This window comes from Neoarius graeffei, chromosome 11 (genome assembly GCF_027579695.1).
Source record: "Neoarius graeffei isolate fNeoGra1 chromosome 11, fNeoGra1.pri, whole genome shotgun sequence".
NCBI lineage: Eukaryota > Metazoa > Chordata > Actinopteri > Siluriformes > Ariidae > Neoarius > Neoarius graeffei.
In genome coordinates, this window is record NC_083579.1 from 82462598 (window position 1) to 82481402 (window position 18805).

An 18805-nucleotide genomic window follows, 5' to 3' on the forward strand; every position below is an offset into this window, starting at 1 on the left:
GATTATCACACCAACGAACCAGGTTCGAATCCCAGCAAAACCCTAACAGAAAGACTCCGTCATGACCGACTCAGCAGAGGCTGCTTCAACTGTCTACCCGGCCAACCTTCAGGGAATTATGGCAGCTTTGACACGCTTCGGAGCGACCATGGACGCTCATGGATGTACGCTCACCAGCCAACGTGAGGTCCTTGCTCGCCACGAGGAACTGCTTCAGCAAATTGGGAAAACCCTGGCACAGCTGACATCTCTGCCTGCATCTCCTGCTCCTGATCCAGTTCCTGCTCCTGATCCAGCTCCCACTCCTGCTCCAGTGCCTCCTGCCATGCTGCCTTCTTCACCTCGCGAACCCAGCCTTCCTGCACCACAGAGGTATGATGGCAAGCACAGTGAGTGCCGAGAGTTCCTTACCCAGTGTCAACTCACCTTTGAGCTTCAGCCTACCACCTACACTACGGATCGCCGCAAGATTGCCTTTGTGATCACCTTATTAGCTGGTAAGGCGCGAGCCTGGGCTACTGCTATCTGGCAAAGACAGGGACCTGAGTGCTTTGATTTCCAGCTGTTTTCTGAAGAGATGCTTCGGGTCTTCGATCAGGCAGACATCAGTACCGACGCAGCCCGAAAGCTCATGTCCATCCGGCAAGGAGGAAGCGTCGCAGATTACGCCATCTCGTTCCGAACACTCGCAGCAGTAAGTGGATGGAACGAGACTGCCCTGGTGTCAGCCTTCCACCATGGTCTGTCTGACCCCATCAAGGACGGTCTGGCCTCTATTGGATGCCCAAGTGACCTCGAAACCCTCATCTCACATGCTATTCGTCTGGACAACAGGATGAGAGAACGCCACCAAGCCTTGAGCCCCCCCAGCCTCCCTACCTCTACCTGGAGACCGTCTACCTCCTTCAGTGACTGTCCAGAACCCATGCAAGTGGGTCGTACTCGCCTCTCCGCATCTGAGAGGGAGCGCAGAAGGAGGGACAAGTGCTGCATCTACTGTGGCAAGCCTGGTCACTTCCGAGCATCATGTCCCGAACTCTTGGGAAAAGGACCGCCCCGTCCAGCCGAGGGAGGGTTGTGACGGGGCCTACCCTCTCTCCCGGACTCCCTGGCCAAGGAATCTACATCCCGGTCTCCATCTCCTGGGGTGAGTCTGTCCACTCTTGTCAAGCTTTGATAGACTCAGGGGCGGCTGGGAACTTTATGGATATTCACTTCGCCCAAAGCATCTATATTCCGACTGCACCTCTTGAAGTCCCACTGTCTGTGTCTGCCCTCGATGGCCAAGCGTTAGGTGATGGAAGAGTCACCCAAGTTACTTCTCCAGTTTTCCTCCAGTCTCAAGGTCACAAGGAAGAAATATCCCTGCACCTGATTCCTTCACCTGAGTTCCCAGTTATTCTAGGCCTTCCTTGGCTTACTCGCCACAACCCTCGCATAGACTGGGTAACAAGCCAGGTTGTGGAATGGGGCCCTGCATGCCATGCCTCTTGTCTGCTCTCTAGCTCTCCTGTGTCTCCTGCCGAGCCCCCTGATCTCACCGAGTTATCTCAAGTTCCCACAGAGTACTGGGATCTCAAGGAGGTATTCAGCAAGAGCAGGGCCGCCGTTCTTCCTCCGCACCGGGCCTACGACTGTGCCATCGACTTGCTCCCTGGGACTACCCCTCCTCGTGGCAGACTGTTTTCACTCTCTCAGCCAGAACGCAAGGCCATGGAGGAATACCTCAAAGATGCCCTGGTCTCTGGGTTTATTCGACCCTCCACTTCACCTGCTGGAGCCGGCTTCTTCTTTGTCGGCAAGAAGGATGGGGGGCTCCGACCATGTATTGATTACAGGGGCCTGAATAAGATCACTGTGCGCAACCGATATCCCCTTCCGCTGATGTCCACAGCTTTCGACCTGCTCCAAGGCGCCACCGTCTTCACCAAGTTGGACCTACGGAACGCATACCACCTCATCCGTATCCGACAGGGAGACGAGTGGAAGACTGCCTTTAACACCCCGTCTGGGCACTACGAATACCAGGTGATGCCCTTCGGACTCACCAACGCACCAGCTGTTTTTCAGGCCCTAATCAACGACGTCTTAAGGGACATGATTAACCTATACGTTTTTGTCTACCTCGACGACATCCTTATCTTTTCCAAGACCGTGCAGGAGCACCGCCACCATGTCCGCCAGGTTCTCCAGAGGCTGCTACAGAACAATCTGTTCGCCAAGGCCCAGAAATGCGAATTTCATGTTCCCGAGGTCTCCTTTCTGGGATTTATTGTACGGACAGGCCAACTCCAAATGGACCCTGCCAAGACCCTGGCCGTCCGGGACTGGCCTACTCCCAAGTCCGTTAAGGAGGTTCAGCGGTTCTTAGGATTCGCTAACTTCTACCGCAAGTTCATCAGGAACTTCAGTTCTGTGGCAGCACCCATGTCAGACCTCACCAAAGGGACAGGTGGATCTTATGGCTGGTCTCCTCAGGCAGAAAAGGCGTTCAAAGACCTCAAGGACCGCTTCTGCACGGCACCCATTCTGGTTCTCCCGGACACCTCCCAACCATTCATCGTGGAGGTGGACGCCTCGGACAGTGGTGTCGGCGCGGTGCTCTCTCAACGTTCGGAAGGAAAGCTGCACCCCTGCGCTTACTTCTCCCACCGCCTGAGTCCTGCTGAGTCCCGGTACGATGTGGGGGATCGAGAACTGCTAGCGGTCAAACTGGCCCTTGAGGAGTGGAGGCACTGGCTGGAGGGAGCACAACATCCATTCCTGGTTTGGACTGACCACAAGAACCTGGAGTACCTCCAGCAAGCCAAGAGACTGAACCCTCGACAGGCTAGGTGGGCCCTGTTTTTCAGTCGGTTTGACTTCACCCTCTCATACCGCCCCGGCTCCAAGAACACCAAACCTGACGCACTGTCCAGGCTGTTCTCTGCTACTAACAGGGAGAATGAAGTCGGGCCTATTATCCCTGTGTCCCGGATTGTGGCCCCTGTCCGCTGGGGTATTGAGGAGGCTGTCCGACGAGCCCAACGCCAGGACCCCGGTCCTGGGACGGGGCCACCAGGCCTCTTGTACGTCCCACATCAAGCCCGGGCCAAGGTTCTCCAGTGGGGTCACTCTTCCCCTCTCACCGCCCACCCGGGAGCTCGGAGGACCCTGGACTTCCTGAAAAGACGCTTCTGGTGGCCTAACATGGAGAAGGAAGTAAGGTCATTTGTCCTGTCCTGTGAGGTTTGCACCAGAACCAAGAACCCACGACAGCGTCCCCAGGGTCTCCTGCATCCTCTGACCATTCCCCGGCGTCCCTGGTCCCACGTGGCAGTCGACTTTATCACGGGTCTCCCTGAGTCACAAGGTAACACGGTCATTTTGGTCTTAGTTGACAGATTCTCCAAGGCCTGCCGCTTCATACCACTGTGCAAACTCCCCTCTGCTCTTGAAACTGCGAAACTTTTGTTTAATCATGTCTTCCGAGTCTTTGGTCTTCCACAGGACATCGTCTCAGACCGAGGGCCCCAGTTCTCCTCCCGAGTGTGGCACGGGTTCTGCAAGGTCATCGGAGCCACTGCCAGCCTCTCCTCTGGGTTTCACCCACAGTCCAATGGTCAGACGGAGAGGCTCAACCAGGACCTGGAAACCACCCTGCGAGGCCTGGCTATGGATAACCCGACATCGTGGAGCACCTGGCTGCCATGGGCGGAGTACGCCCACAACACCCTGCAGTCATCGGCCACCAAGCTGTCGCCATTCCAGTGCCAATTCGGGTTCCAGCCACCTCTGTTCCCGGACCAGGAGGAGGACGCGGGGGTGCCCTCGGTCAACCAATATGTGAGACGGTGTCGCAAGACCTGGAGCAAGGTCAGGAAGACCCTCATACAGACCTCCAGAACCAACCAGACTCAGGCCAACCGCCATAGAAGACCTGCACACGCTTTCCGCCCTGGGCAGCGTGTTTGGCTGTCCACTAAGGACCTTCCACTGCGGGTGGAGAACCGCAAGCTTGCTCCTCGCTACATTGGCCCCTTCAAGGTGGTGCGCAGGGTGAACCCTGTCTCCTACCGGCTCCAGTTGCCCCGGACTCTGAGGATCAACCCCACTTTCCATGTTTCCCTGTTACGGCCCGTACTGACATCTACGTATGCCCCTGCCCCTAGGAACCCCCCACCCCCCCGCATCTTCCAGGGGCAGACTGTGTTCACTGTGAATCGCCTGCTTGACTCCCGCCGGGTCCGCGGCGGGTTGCAATATCTGGTGGACTGGGAGGGCTATGGTCCTGAGGAGCGCTGCTGGGTTCCTGCTCGGGATGTCCTTGATAAAGAACTATGTCGGGACTTCCATTCGGCCCATCCGGATCGCCCTGGGAACGTCAGGAGACGCTCCTAGAGGGGGGGGTCCTGTTAGGACTAGGACTGTTTTTGGCCTCTAGAGGCCGCCACTGTTCCTGTGTTTTGTGTTTGTGTTAATTGCCTAATTATCTTCACCTGTGTCCTTAATTAGTTTGTCTATTTATACCCCTGAGTTCAGTCCTCTTGTCACGGAGTCTTTGTGCTGTTATGTTTATCTCCAGTTTCCTTTGTACTGTGTTTTTTGATCTTCTTAGCTTTTGAATTTTTGCACTTTGCTTTTCTTTTGAATTATACTCTTTGGTTTTTTTTTTTGTCTTTTGTTTTGCCCTGTATATAGTGTATATAGTTTAAATAAACCTTTTGATTCTTTTTCTACTTCCGCCTCACGCCTCTGCATTTGAGTCATCCCCCTGGTGGCCTAGTGGGGGTTTGCTGGATTATCACACCAACGAACCAGGTTCGAATCCCAGCAAAACCCTAACACACATAGACATCCTAATACATAGACGGAGCATCCAATGTAAATTCTAAAAGCGCTGACGAGACGCGGGGCCGCCATCTTGGAGTGGTGATCCGCTGCACTCAGTGTAATACTAAATACATTAGATATAAACAGCTTAACGTTTTTCTATCGGCTACAACCACCAATCTGTTGCAAATAAAATGTGGTTTTAACAATCTAAATCCATTATAATGATTCAAATGTGTGTATGTTTTCTTTAAATAGATTGTTAAGAACATATCAAAGGGGAAATTAATCTAGTCAGTGAATTTATAAGAGCCTTTTACATCCTTCAACACAATCTGACCCCCCTTCAGCAAAGCTGATGGATTCAGGTTGAGTGGGGCACTTTGTTTGGTATGTAGGACAATGTGTGATGACCATATATTGACCACAAACATTTTTTGTCTTGTTTTAAAGCATATCAAAACATTTATTTATAACAAATTAATGTCAAACATAAAAAATATAACAATGTAGTAAATAAATAAACTAGTAAATAAATAAAAAAGGTAGTATATGAATAAACATTTAATAACAATATATATAATATTAGCATACAACATTAAAACATCACTCGTGAAACCACTACCTGATGACGATTTAAGTCTCTCAGCTCCTTCTCAGCTCTGGTAATATACTATTTAAAAAAACAACAAATAGTACGGTAATGTTAAATCTTACTTGTGAAAAGGAATCCCCCTGCTTCTGTTTGAAACGGTTCGCTCGTTTGAGCAGGAGTACGCTGGGCACCAGCCTGGCAGCTTGTCTCTTGTCTTCTTCTTCAGTCGTGCAGTAATAGACGGAACATTTTTTTTATTATTATTATTTCCCAAAACATTCAAAATACAAACAAATAGAGCAGCATATATATATACAGATCCAAAACATCAAAATAGTAAAGCGCACACATAGCAATAAAGTAAAAAATATGAACAAGAAAGGGGTTACTTAACTATCTTTACATATGTTAATCGAGTAAATCAAAGTCATCCAAAAAAGATATAAAATAACCAACATCCTTATTTTCAACTAACTTTAAAGATTTGGCAAAAAGCTTGAGGTCATTCTTCCAGTGTGTAACATAAGGTTTAGTTTTAAATAAAACGACATTTGTGAATAAAATGTTTACCTAAAAGTAGTAAATTATTAATACCATATTCAATTTTGTTATTATTTAAAAACACTCCAAATTTAATTTCTTTAATGGATAAAGGGGCAAACTGAATCCCCCTAGACTAATAGACGGTACCTTGATATCTCGCGCTTTCTCACCACTCCAAGATGGCGACCGTATTTCTCGCGTCAGAACAGCCAACTCTCCGTCTATGTATTAGGATGTCTATGCATGCGCAGGTTTACCTTCTTCTTCTTCTTTTGGGTTTTACAGCAGCTGGCATCCACAGTGTTGCATTACTGCCATCTACAGGTTTCCCTTTGAGCGTGCACTGACAGTTCCATCATTCTGTCGCTAAACAAACAGCTGATCACACCGAGGTGCTCGCTGAGCGCCCATATTTATTAGTTTGGTCCTGCGTTTCCTTTCCTTCGTATAGAACATAACGTCTTTTTTCTTTTTGCTGTCCGTTACTGTAGTCGCTCTTTCACGTTTCATTCGCACACTCACGTCCTCCATTTTTCTCTCCTGTTTCAAATTTGTATCCCACAATGCCTTGCGTGAATGGGGAAAGCCCACCACGTGATGCATGACGTAGTATCTTGAATTGGGTCATGGTGAAGCAGGAAAAAATAGCGGAGAATTTAGGGCCATGTGGTCATCAATTCATTAATTGTTATATTTTTTAAAAACCCTAATAAAATTGGAAGTCTGATTCGAATTCAGTAGCTTTCAGTCACTAAACAAACATAATTAAATGTCCAGGAAAATTCTTTTTATGACCTACACTTGAAAAATCTGAAAGGCAGTACAGGTTTAACTGAAGCTTTTGATTTGTATCTGTATGATTTGATGCATTGTGCTGCTGTCGAGGGATTGGCTGATTAGAGAACTGCATCAAACAGCAGGTGGATGGGTGTTCCTAATAAAATGGCTGGTGAGTGTACAGTATTTGACATGATTGGTGTGCTCTAGTAACGCCTCCATGTCTGTAAAAACGTTGTGGGGGCAGATCTCTGTGTTTTGTTTGACATTTTGTCCAGCTTTGAGAAGTTTGTGCACTCCGTATTTGTGTCCCCTCAGGCAAAAAGGCTGGGACGTCCATGAGTTTCTCAACAGCTTATATGAAGAGCTGAAATCATGGGTGCTAGTTTACTGGAGGATCTGGGGTACCATTAATTATCTCACCTGCTCATGCTGTAAACAGGTAAATAAACTTACACTTGCTGTAAATATACAACATGTTCAGCCTGCTGCAAAAATCTTAAATAATGATACAGGATTTTTTATAAGGTTTGGTGTGACTAGTACATTAGAAAAATATAGCAGCAAGTTGATATTTGTGAGAAAATAACACTTTGTAAAATCAGAATGACAGAATATGTAATTGACCCTGCGTACATCCAGTATTGTTTCTGAAGCACATCTTCAGATGTGTAATTGATAAAATACGGCAGAATATTGCTCATAATATATCTCAGTTGCAAATAACTGAAAAGCTGCAATCACCAGTGACACAGACAGACAACTTCAACACAATGTCAGAATTTTGTTTAATTGATTACGAGACTCTTGAAAAAACTGTACAAAATCTCAGTTCCTCAACATCTGAATTGGACATTCTGTCCACCAACTTTAAGTCTGTTCTTCACCTTATAATTACAGATGTGCTTCAGATCATAAATACATCCCTGGAGACTGGCATTGTTCCTGTGTCCCTGAAAAAAGCTGTTGTAAAGCCCCTACTTAAAAAGAATAATCTGGATGCTTCAGTATTGAACAACTACAGGCCAATATCAAATCTACCATTCATCGGGAAAATCCTTGAAAAAATTGTCTTCGATCAATTAACTGCCTTCTTGATATCAAACAGCTGTTTTGATAACTTTCAGTCAGGATTTCATGCCAATCACAGCACTGAAACAGCACTGATTAAAGTTATAAATGACATACGTCTTAATACTGATGCAGGCAAAACATCGGTCCTGGTGTTACTGGACCTCAGTGCAGCTTTTGATACTGTTGATCACAACATACTGCTATATCGACTTGAAAACACTGGGTTGGGTTGACTGGTAAAGTTATCAACTGGTTAAAATCATACTTAGAAGCTTCTTTGTTACCATGGGAAATTGTACCTCAACATCAATGTCCTTGACCTGTGGTGATCCCCCAGGGGTCGATCCTCGGACCATTACTATTCAACCTTTATATGCTCCCACTTGGACAAATTATCAAGAACAACTCAATTTTGTATCACTGCTATGCAGATGACACCCAAATTTATCTTGCTCTATCACCTAATGATTATGCCCCCCTTGAATGTCTCTACCAGTGTATCGATCAAATCAACAACTGGATGTCACAAAATTTTCTCCAGCTGAACACAGATAAAACAGAAGTAATTCTATTTGGAAAAAAAGATGAAAGACTCAGGATTACCACTATTCTTGACACAAAGGGGATTAAAACAAAAGATATGGTTAAAAATCTTGGTGTTTTCATTGACAGCGAGCTAAACTTTGACAGTCACATGAAAGCAATCACTAAAACGGCATTTTATCACCTAAAAAACATTTCCAAGCTAAGAGGACTTGTGTCAAAAAATGATCTGGAAAAACTTATCCATGCCTTCATCTCTAGTAGGGTTGATTACTGCAATGGCCTTTTCACAGGCCTGCCAAAAAAGACCATCAAATGACTTCAGCTGGTTCAAAATGCAGCGGCGAGGGTTCTCACACGAACAAAAAGAACAGAGCACATTACTCCAATTCTAAGGTCCCTTCACTGGCTTCCAGTAAGCTACAGAATTGAGTTTAAAGCATTGCTGCTGGTGTACAAATCTCTAAATGGTACAGGGCCCAATTACCTCTCTGATATGTTGCAGTGGCCTAACCCAATCAGATCTACCAGATCACAGCAGCAAAATTTACTGGTAAAACCTGTTGTTAAAACAAAGTGTGGTGAAGCAGCTTTTAGCTACTATGCAGTGCAGCTATGGAACCAACTGCCAGAGGACATCAAAAATGCTCCTGCTGTTGGCAGCTTCAAATCTAGACTAAAGACCAAGCTGCTCTCAGATGCTTTCTGCTAACTGATAAATATCATCATCTTTACATGCTTTAAACTTTACTTAACTTTTATTCAATTTTATTCTGCTGTTTTTTACTGAACTTTTACTTCATTTTATTTTATTTCTACTATTGTTTAATTCTTATTTTTTCTCTCTTCTTCCCCCTTTATTTTATGTAATTTTATTTTCTATTGTTTACTGTTTTGCCTTTACCTCTGTAAAGCACATTGAACTGCTGCTGTGTATGAAATGCGCTCTATAAATAAACTTGCCTTGCCTTGAAGAATACATATGGAGCTTTAGCATTAGAGATCAACCACGAGAATGGTATTATTACCCAATAGTCAGTATTTATATCTCTGTAACAGTTCCCTGATGAGGGTGGAGTACAGAAGCACGGCAGGCGGGAATTTATGTTCACACGCTCTTTATTTTCCACTTTTCAGCATCACACACTCTCCTTCTCCCAGTCACACACACGCACGCACACACACGTGTTCTGGTTGGGAGAGCTCCCTTCTCTCTGCTCTCTCCCTCCTTTTCTATCCTCTATCACTGCAACACAACATTAATTAAGCACAGGTGCAGTGACTTTGCCACTCACCTTCCCTGGCCCCACCCTCCATTCACAGACCAACGCTAGGCCACGCCCCCACTGCCACATACCCCCAACACCCGACTCAGGCCAGGGAGCCGTCCGGCCTGCAGCGGACCCCCGATGGGACAGGAAGTCTGCCACTATCATCTGCGTCCCCGGCCTGTGGACCACCTCGAATTTAAATGGCTGGAGGGCTAGATACCAACAGGTGTTCTGCACACTGGCATCTTTCATGCGGTGGAGCCACTGGAGGGGCGCGTGGTCCGAACAGAGGGTGAAAGGGCGCCCCAGCAGCTAGTATCGGAGGGTGAGGACCACCCACTTGATGGCCAAGCACTCCTTTTCAATGGTGCTGTACTTACTCTCGTGCATTGAGAGTTTGCGGCTGATGTACAGCACGGGGCATTCCTCACCCTCCACCTCCTGGGACAAAACGGTCCCTAGCCCTCTGTCTGATGCATCCGTCTGCAAAATAAAGGGGAGAGAGAAGTCAGGGGAGTGTAAGAGTGGCCCCCCACACAGTGCAGCCTTTACCCTGGTGAAAGCCTGTTGGCACTGCTCCGTCCACTGGACCGGATCTGGTGTTCCCTTTTTAGTGAGATCAGTCAGCGGGCTGGTGACGTCCGAATAATTAGGTACGAACCTACGAGAGTAGCCAGCCAGCCCCAGGAACTGTCTCACCCCCTTTTTGGTCTTAGGCCTCGGGCAGGCCGCAATCGCTGCCGTCTTGCCAATTTGGGGATGCACCTGCCCATGGCCCAAGTGGAAACCTAGATACCGTACTTCCACCCGCCCAATTGCACACTTTTTCGGGTTGGCTGTGAGACCCACCCGCCTCAGTGACTCTAGGACGGCCCTAAGGTGTTCTATGTGCCACGGCGAGTCACTGCTGTATATAATTATATCGTCTAAATAGGCTGCCGCATAGGTGGCATGGGGCGGAGGATCTTGTCCATGAGCTGCTGGAACGTAGCAGGAGCCCCAAACAACCCAAAAAGAAGCATGATAAACTGGTGTAATCCAAACGGTGTGGAAAAAGACATTTTCTCTCAGGATAGAGGAGTCAAGGGGATCTGCCAATATCCCTTCGTCAAATCCAGTGTCGAATAAAAGCGAGCTGCGCCTAACCGATCGAGCAACTCATCAATGCAAGGCATTGGATACTCGTCGAATTTAGACACCTTGTTGACTTTTTTTTTTAAATATTTTTTGGGCTTTTTTTCACCTTTATTGGATAGGACCGTGTAGAGACAGGAAATGAGTGGGGGAGAGAGAGACGGGGAGGGATCGGGAAATAACCTCGGGTCGGAATCGAACCCAGGTCCCGGATTTATGGTATGGCGCCTTAGCCACCTGAGCCACGACACCCCCACCTTGTTGACTTTTCGATAGTCCACACAGAACCAGACCACCGGGCTGCTCCAGTCACTGTGTGACTCCTCGATTATGCCCATATCAAGCATGGCCTCAAGTTCATCCCAAACCACCTTTTTTGTGTGTGTGTGTGTGTGTCTTCAGGTAAGCGGTACGGGCAGCTATGCACCACCACCCCAGAGGCGTTTCAATGTAATGTTCTATGAGGTGGGTGCGGCCAGGAAGGGGCGAGAACACGTCAGAAAATTCCTCCTGCAACTTGGTTACCTCTGTGAGTTGGGCCGGTGAGAGGTGGTCTCCACAAGGGACCGGAGTGGTTCGGGTTGTGGTTTTGGTTATTTTTACCTCCGGCCCCAGCTCCGCCTTCTCCGGAACTACCGATTCCAATGCCACAGGGACTCCCTCATTCCAACGTTGGTTGAGGTGGTATATTTGTAGAGCCCCGACCCTATCCATTCGCTTCACCTTATAGTCAACGTCCCCGACTTGCCATGTGACCTCGAAGGGCCCTTGCCACTTGACGACTAATTTGGAACTCAGCATGAGCAATAATACATGTACTTTGTCTCCCGGAGTGAACTCTGTAAGGCGTGTGCCCCTGTTGTACAGCCGGGCTTGACGTTCTTGTGCCTGCTGCAAATTTTTCTGGGTTGTGTGTGTGTGTGTGTGTGTGTGTGTGTGTGTGTGTGTGTGTGTGTGTAGTTTTGCGCACAGATTGAGAACGTATTGAATTTCGTTCTTACTAGGCGGAGGTCCCTCCTCCCAAAATTGGGAGGAGGGAACTTCGCCTAGTAAGAATGAAATTCAATGCATATAATCGCCCATATAATAATTCAAATGGGGAAAATCCCGTGGAGGCTTGCGGGACCTCTTATACTGCAAATAATGGGCTTGAGCCATTTATCCCAGTTACGTGCATCTTCACTTACAAATTTCCGAATTAGATTTTTAAGTGTTTGGTTGAACGTCTCTACCAAACCACCCATTTGTGGGTGATAAACGCTGGTGTGGATGGATTTAATCCCCAGTAACCCATACAGCTCGCGCAGTGTGCGTGACATAAACGAAGTGCCTTGGTCTGTCAGGATTTCTTTCGGAATCCCGACCCGGGAGATAATACGGAAGAGCGCTTCCGTAATGCTGCGTGCTGAGATATTGCGGAGACGCACTGCTTCCGGATATCGCGTTGCATAGTCCACCAGAACTAAAATAAAGCGATATCCTCGTGCTGACCAATCTAATGGCCCGACAAGATCCATACCAATTCTTTCGAAGGGGTTCTTGATTAGAGGGAGAGGGCGCAAAGGCGCTTTTGGAGTGGCCACGGGATTTACTAATTGGCATTCACGGCATGCCACACACCACCGACGAACATCCCTGCGAATCCCTCGCCAGTAGAACTGGGCCATTATTCGGGCTAGTGTTTTATCCTGACCTAAGTGTCTGTCCATGGGATTAGAGTGAGCCGCATGGAAGACGAGTTCCCTATGGCTCTTAAGAATTAACAACTGGGTTATTTGTTCCCCGGTTTGAGTGTCCTGCATTGCTCAATACAGTCTATCTTTAATAATTGTGAAATATGGGAAGATGGGTGCCACATTTGGCTGGAGAGTTTGACCATCAATTACTCTCACTTGGTCAAATGCATGCCACAGAGTCTCGTCACGTGATTGCTCTAAAGGGAAATCCTCGAGGGAATCCCCAAGAGCAGGAGGAGGGGAGGGCTGCTCCTCCCTCCTCGTATCGTCCTGATGCAGTGATGATGTGGACGGCTCTATGACAGCTTCTCCAGTCAATACCACACCATGATTCCCCTCCATAACATTTTATGGCAGGACCCACTCCCTACTACGTATTCCAATAAAGTTCGAAACCCTGGCCAATCTGTTCCCAAAATCAGCGAGTGGGTGAGACGAGGATTAACCGTCGCCTTAACTCTATGCTTTTGGCCCTGAAATAGAATATGGACAGACACTAAAGGATAATTGTGAACATCCCCATGCACACACAACACCTTCACCACTTGTGCTCTCCCCAATGCCTCACCTTGCACCAGGCTTTGGTGAATTGAGGTCTGATTACAACTGAAATCCCCCAACGCATGATATGTATCCCCTTGAATGTTTACTGGTATGCGATATGTTCTGGCCCAATCGGGGGCAGTCTCTGGTGTGTTGGGGATGTGGATCACAGCTCCCACCTCCGTTGCGGAGCTCTGGCACGGGAGATGCTCCAGCTCCCCGCCACACCAGCACACCGGCCCAGGCTTTCCCTCTGCACTGGCGTTATGGGCATCACTCACCTGAGGGTGAGAAGACACAGACACAGGAGAGGGAGATGGGAGGACTCCATGGGTGCGAGGAGCCGTCCGCCACCTCCGCGGTGGGGGAACGGGGGGGGGAGTAGAGAAAGCGAGAACATGAGGAGAGGTGCCTCGTCTGCCTGCCATCGGAACCACCTCCAGATAGTCCTCCGTCAACTCGATGGCCCGTTCTAGTGACGCCAGGCAATGACAATGGACCCATTCCGCTGTTCCTTCTGGAAGTTGAGAGATGATCTGTTCCAGTGCCCCCAGATTGATGATCCCATCAGCGTCACGGTCTTCCTCCCTCAGCCACTGCTGGCCGAATGTGAATGGCCGTCTGACCTCCTCCAATGTCACTGTCCGGAAGCGCTGGCGGTGTTGTTCCGGGGAGCAGCTGACACGCTGCAGGATGGCTTTCTTCAAGTTGGTGTACCTGAGCCAGCTGTTAGCAGGGAGTTGCAGGGCTGTGAGCTGCTCCTCGCCAGTCAGAAGCGAGAGGAGGCACACTGCTCGAACGGCCACCCCCACATTTCAGCCGCTTGCTTGAAAAGAGTGAGGAAAGCTTCCGGATCATCCTGCGGGCCCATCTTCATGAGGGTGCCGTGAGGAGGGTCCACCGTGGTGCTGGTCGAAGCCCCTGCCGACGTGAGCAGATGCCGGAACGCCTGGCGATCTTCCTGCTGGGCCAGCATCAAGGCTTCAAAGCGTTGCTCTTGCTCCTTTCGGAGGGCAGTCAGCGCTTGATGCTGGTTCTGCTGGGTGGTAGTGAGGGCATGGATGAGCTCTTGGAATGGGGAGGACTCCATGTGGTGGTTCCCTTCTGTACTCCCGGATTTCGGCACCACTGTAACAGTTCTCTGATGAGGGTGGAGTACAGAAGCACAGCAGGCAGGAATTTATGTTCACACACGCTCTTTATTTTCTTTATTTTCCGCTTTTCAGTGTCACACACCTGCACTCTCCCAGTCTGTCGCGCGCGCGCTCTCTCTCTCTCTCTCTCTCTCTCTCTCTCTCTCTCACTCTCACACACACACACACACACACACACACACACACGTGTTCTGGTCAGGAGAGCTCCCTTCTCTCTGCTCTCTCCCTCCTTTTCTATCCTCTGTCACTGCAACACAGACACACAACATTAATTAGGCACAGGTGCATTGACTTTGCCACTCACCTTCCCTGGCCCTGCCCTCCATTCACAGACCGATGCTAGGCCACGCCCCTGCTGCCACAATCTCTTACTAATACAAATAGTGTGGAAAATTATGTAGAAATGATAACAAATAATACTTTTAAGCCATTATCCCAGAACAAGTGTATTACACAAACAGAAAATAACCCCAGTTTGGACTCCTGTCTTCCAGTCCAGGAGTGTTTGTTTGTATTTAGTAACACGCCCCAAACACACCTTCACATCCTTCTAATACATTATAAAGTGACATTACAAGTTTATTGAGTTGTGACTTAAAGGTCTCGTCTCTCGTCTCGTCTTCTTCCGCTTATCCAGGACCGGGTCGCGGAGGCAGCAGTCTAAGCATGGAAGCCCAAACTTCCCTTTCCCCAGACACCTCGGCCAGCTCCTCGGGAAGAACACCGAGGCGTTCCCAGGCCAGCCGAGAGACATAGTCCCTCCAGCGTGTCCTGGGTCTTCCCCGGGGCCTCCTCCCGGGGGGACATGCCTGGAACACCTCCCCAGGGAGGCGTCCAGGAGGCATCCGAAAAAGATGCCCGAGCCACCTCAGCTGGTTCCTCTCGATGTGGAGGAGCAGCGGCTCTACTCCGAGCTCCTCCTGAGTGACTGTGCTTCTCACCCTATCTCTAAGGGAGCGCCCAGCCACCCTGTGAAGGAAACTCATTTCAGCCGCTTGTATCCGCAATCTTGTTCTTTCTGTCATTACCCAAAGCTCATGACCATAGGGTTTAGGTGACTTCAAGGTGCTGACCGCAAAGTTGAATTCTAGGCAAAAATGCTCTATTTCTGTTGCTGTTGGAGTTTCGAGATGTTTCGTATTGATTTAAAATTGATTTGCGTTGAAACTGAGGAGTTGCGACACTGCACACACCACGTATCCTGTGTGTAAATGTTTTGCTGAGATAAAATGTGTCCTGCATTTTATGATTCCGGAGATTGCCAAAGCAAGAGAGCAACAATATCATTTGACCACCGTGGGGCGTGTTTGACCTACTTTTAACCAAAACAAGCCAGCACAGGCAAATGTGGCGGACTCGGCTCTCCCTCCAATGGAAAAGGAAAATATGAAAGTGAATCAGGTAGAAAGTGTGCCAGAAAAGCGATGGAAATCAAAAGGTTATCTGCAAAAATTTTTGTGACGGGACAGATCGACTGCTGGAATCAACTGAAGGATGAAATGGGAGCGATATCTGACGAAGAATTTGCAGCGCTTGTCTTGGATTGGTGAGTCTGAGTATGGAATATACACCGAATGTTTTGATCTTACAGAGAAAGAAACGAGAACACAAAAGCAGGAACAGAGAAAAGATATATTCGTCTTTCGTTTCACGGATCTGTTCGCGAATGTAAACCATAAATGACATCCCTGCGGCTCAAAACTCTCCGAGGTCGATGCAGAGTCACGATGTTTTCCACATATCACCATCTTGGTGTGACGCAGTTCCATAGTTATGCTAATTAGTTAAAGCTCCTCGCATTCGGCTGTTTCCGTAGGGCCGTACTGTTTACCTCAAGACGAAGGTAAATGGTCCCAAAATGGAGAAAATTGACCCTCAGGACATCAAAATGATCACATCCCATCCACATGACATTGTTCTTGTGGACAGAGGAACATGCCATGCACAATTAAAAAAAAAAAAATTAATTTCAGATGACTTTGCAGTCAGCACCTTTAAGCAGTTGAATGTCCAAGTGCACTTGAAAGTGAGGTCATGACAGCCCTTGCTAGTGGTAACTCTAGTTAACATTCTAACTCTAGTTGAATAACCACAAGTTTTGGGGGTGGAACTTTGTGTACTGAAGATGGCCTCAGTGAGTGAAATAAACCTCAAATTTTATTCGACTCCACCCATTTAACCATTAGTCATTTTATTTTCACAAATCTTACCTAATGCACCTTTAATGAATTGAAGTGGCACCACTCATGGTCCCATAAAATACCAATGTATTTATAATGTTTTTAGCTAATAATCTAGATGTTGCTCTGCTGCAGGTTTTCCTCTGCTGTGAGTTGGCCCAGTGCAGGTATCACCCTGAGGATGTGGTGTACCCGGGTGTGGGCGCTGATCGCAGTGAGCATGGTGCCGGGATCTACCCCTGCTGCAAGCAGAGAGCACTACGCTTTGACCCAGCTGCGATGCCCACGGTGAGCTAGAGCCAGATACAAATGTGTAACCAACAAACCACCATGTCCAGGTTAAGCTTGAACTGAATAGCTATGTACAACTTTAGCTAAAATACTTCCCCTGTACCCTACATGAGCTAGAACAGCATAGTTATGCTAAGAATTGTCAGGTAGCATAAAAGGCTGAGTCATCCAGGCTTAGCAAGACCACTGATAAAACTATATAGTTATACTCAGGACTAGATGAGCTACAGCAAGATAACTCTGCTCAAACTGTGTAGCTATAACTCAGTATCTGGCAGGATAAGATAAAACATCATGATTATGCCTAGGATAATCAGATACTGTTCTACCTCCTTACAATGGTATCTGTCGAGGTAGGATATATTCATCAGCAAGAGAACAGTCAATACAGGATAAATACAACTAACGATGAACCATCCAAACTAGATGGGAATAGACTCGAGGAAGTGGAACCCTTTACTTATTTGGGGAGTAACATCGACAAACAGGGTGGTGCAGATGTCAAAGCAAGAATAAGGAAGACGAGGATTGCGTTTTTAAAGCTCAAAAACATCTGGAGCTCTAGTGTATCACAACAGCAAGCAAAAATAAGGATATTTAATTCAATGTAAAATCAGTACTGCTTTATGGTTCTGAGACTTGCAGAATGACAAAGAATATAATCAGTAAAGTACAGACCTTCATCAACAACTGCCTAAGAAAGATCCTGAAGATACATTAGCTGGAAAGGATCAGTAACAACAATCTTTGGTTGAAAACACAGCAAGTACCAGTGGAAGAAGAAATTGGAAAAAGAAGATGGTGATGGATCGGGCATATGTTATGAAAACCAGCGACAAACATCACCAGACAAGCCTTGACTTGTAACCCTCAAGGGAAGAGGAGAAGAGGTTGGCCAAAGAACACCTGGAAAAGAGATCTCCAGACAGATGTGAGGAGGCTGGGGTACACCTGGACTCAAATAGAAGGAAAAGCACAGGACCGGTTCCTCTGGAGATCCCTTGTCAATGGCCTATACCCCAGGAGGGGTGTCGGGGCGTAGAAGGAAAGAACAGTCAGTTTTTGAAGTTGATTTGTTGGAAGCAGGAAAAATGGGCAAGCATAAGGATCTGAGCAACTTTGACAAGGGCCAAATTGTGACAGTGAGATGACTGGGTCTGAGCATCTCCAAAATGGCCCATCTTGTGGGGTGTTCCCGGTACGCAGTGGTTAGTACCAAACAAAAGTGGTCCAAGGAAGGGCAACCAGTGAACCGGTGACAAGGTCATGGGCATCCAAAGGTTATTGATGCACATGGGGGGGCGGAGGCTCACCCATCTGGTCTGATCCCACAGAAGAACTGCTGTAGCACAAACTGTTGAAAAAGTTACTGCTGGCTATGATAGAAAAGTGTCAGAACACACAGTGCTAGAACCAGGTAGCTTTGATAAAACTGCAGTTGGGGATTAGATACAGCCATATGCTCTGTGGTAGCCAGAACCATATGCCCTGAGTTAGCTAGACTTTAATAAAACTATCTAGTTAGAACCAGACTCATAAGCTCAGAAAATTAATCATAACTGATAAAACTGTATAGCTATACCTAGGGATGGCTAGAACCACTTGCCTTGGGGTTGACTAATACCCATGGGGAAGTTATGGCCTAATGGTTAGAGAAGTAGCTTTGGGACCAAAAGGTCACCGGTTTGATTCCCTGAACCAGCAGGAATGGCTGAAGTGCCCTTGACCTAACCCCCAACTGCTGCTCTGTACACCATTCTGTATTATTCTATCCACATTCACTGGATATGAGCAGTCGTGCACTCTGATTGGCTACTCTACTACTAGGATATTAGCTCATATACCGTGAGTAGAGAAAAACAAAATGGTGGAGTGTGTTGCTGAACTGAGGATGAAATAAAAACTCTACTCAAAAACAAAACCCCAAAAATACAAAAAAAAGCAACAAAATATGGAATGTGATATTGTATTTGATAGTAAGAATGTCTCATCTCATTATCTGTAGCCGCTTTATCCTGTTCTACAGGGTCGCAGGCAAGCTGGATCCTATCCCAGCTGACTACGGGCGAAAGGCGAGGTTCACCCTGGACAAGTCGCCAGGTCATCACAGGGCTGACACATAGACACAGACAACCATTCACACTCACATTCA

At 47.6% G+C, this 18805-nt stretch overlaps 1 protein-coding gene across 1 annotated transcript in view; it reads left to right on the forward strand.

The window, feature by feature from the left end:
- sanbr (SANT and BTB domain regulator of CSR) overlaps positions 1 to 18805 on the forward strand; it is a 66450-nt gene that overhangs the window by 25480 nt on the left and 22165 nt on the right. The window contains exons 10-11 of the mRNA XM_060934810.1: positions 7046 to 7169; positions 16498 to 16650. Of these exons, the coding sequence (XP_060790793.1) occupies positions 7046 to 7169; positions 16498 to 16650 (277 nt within the window). The remainder of the gene's footprint in view (positions 1 to 7045; positions 7170 to 16497; positions 16651 to 18805) is intronic.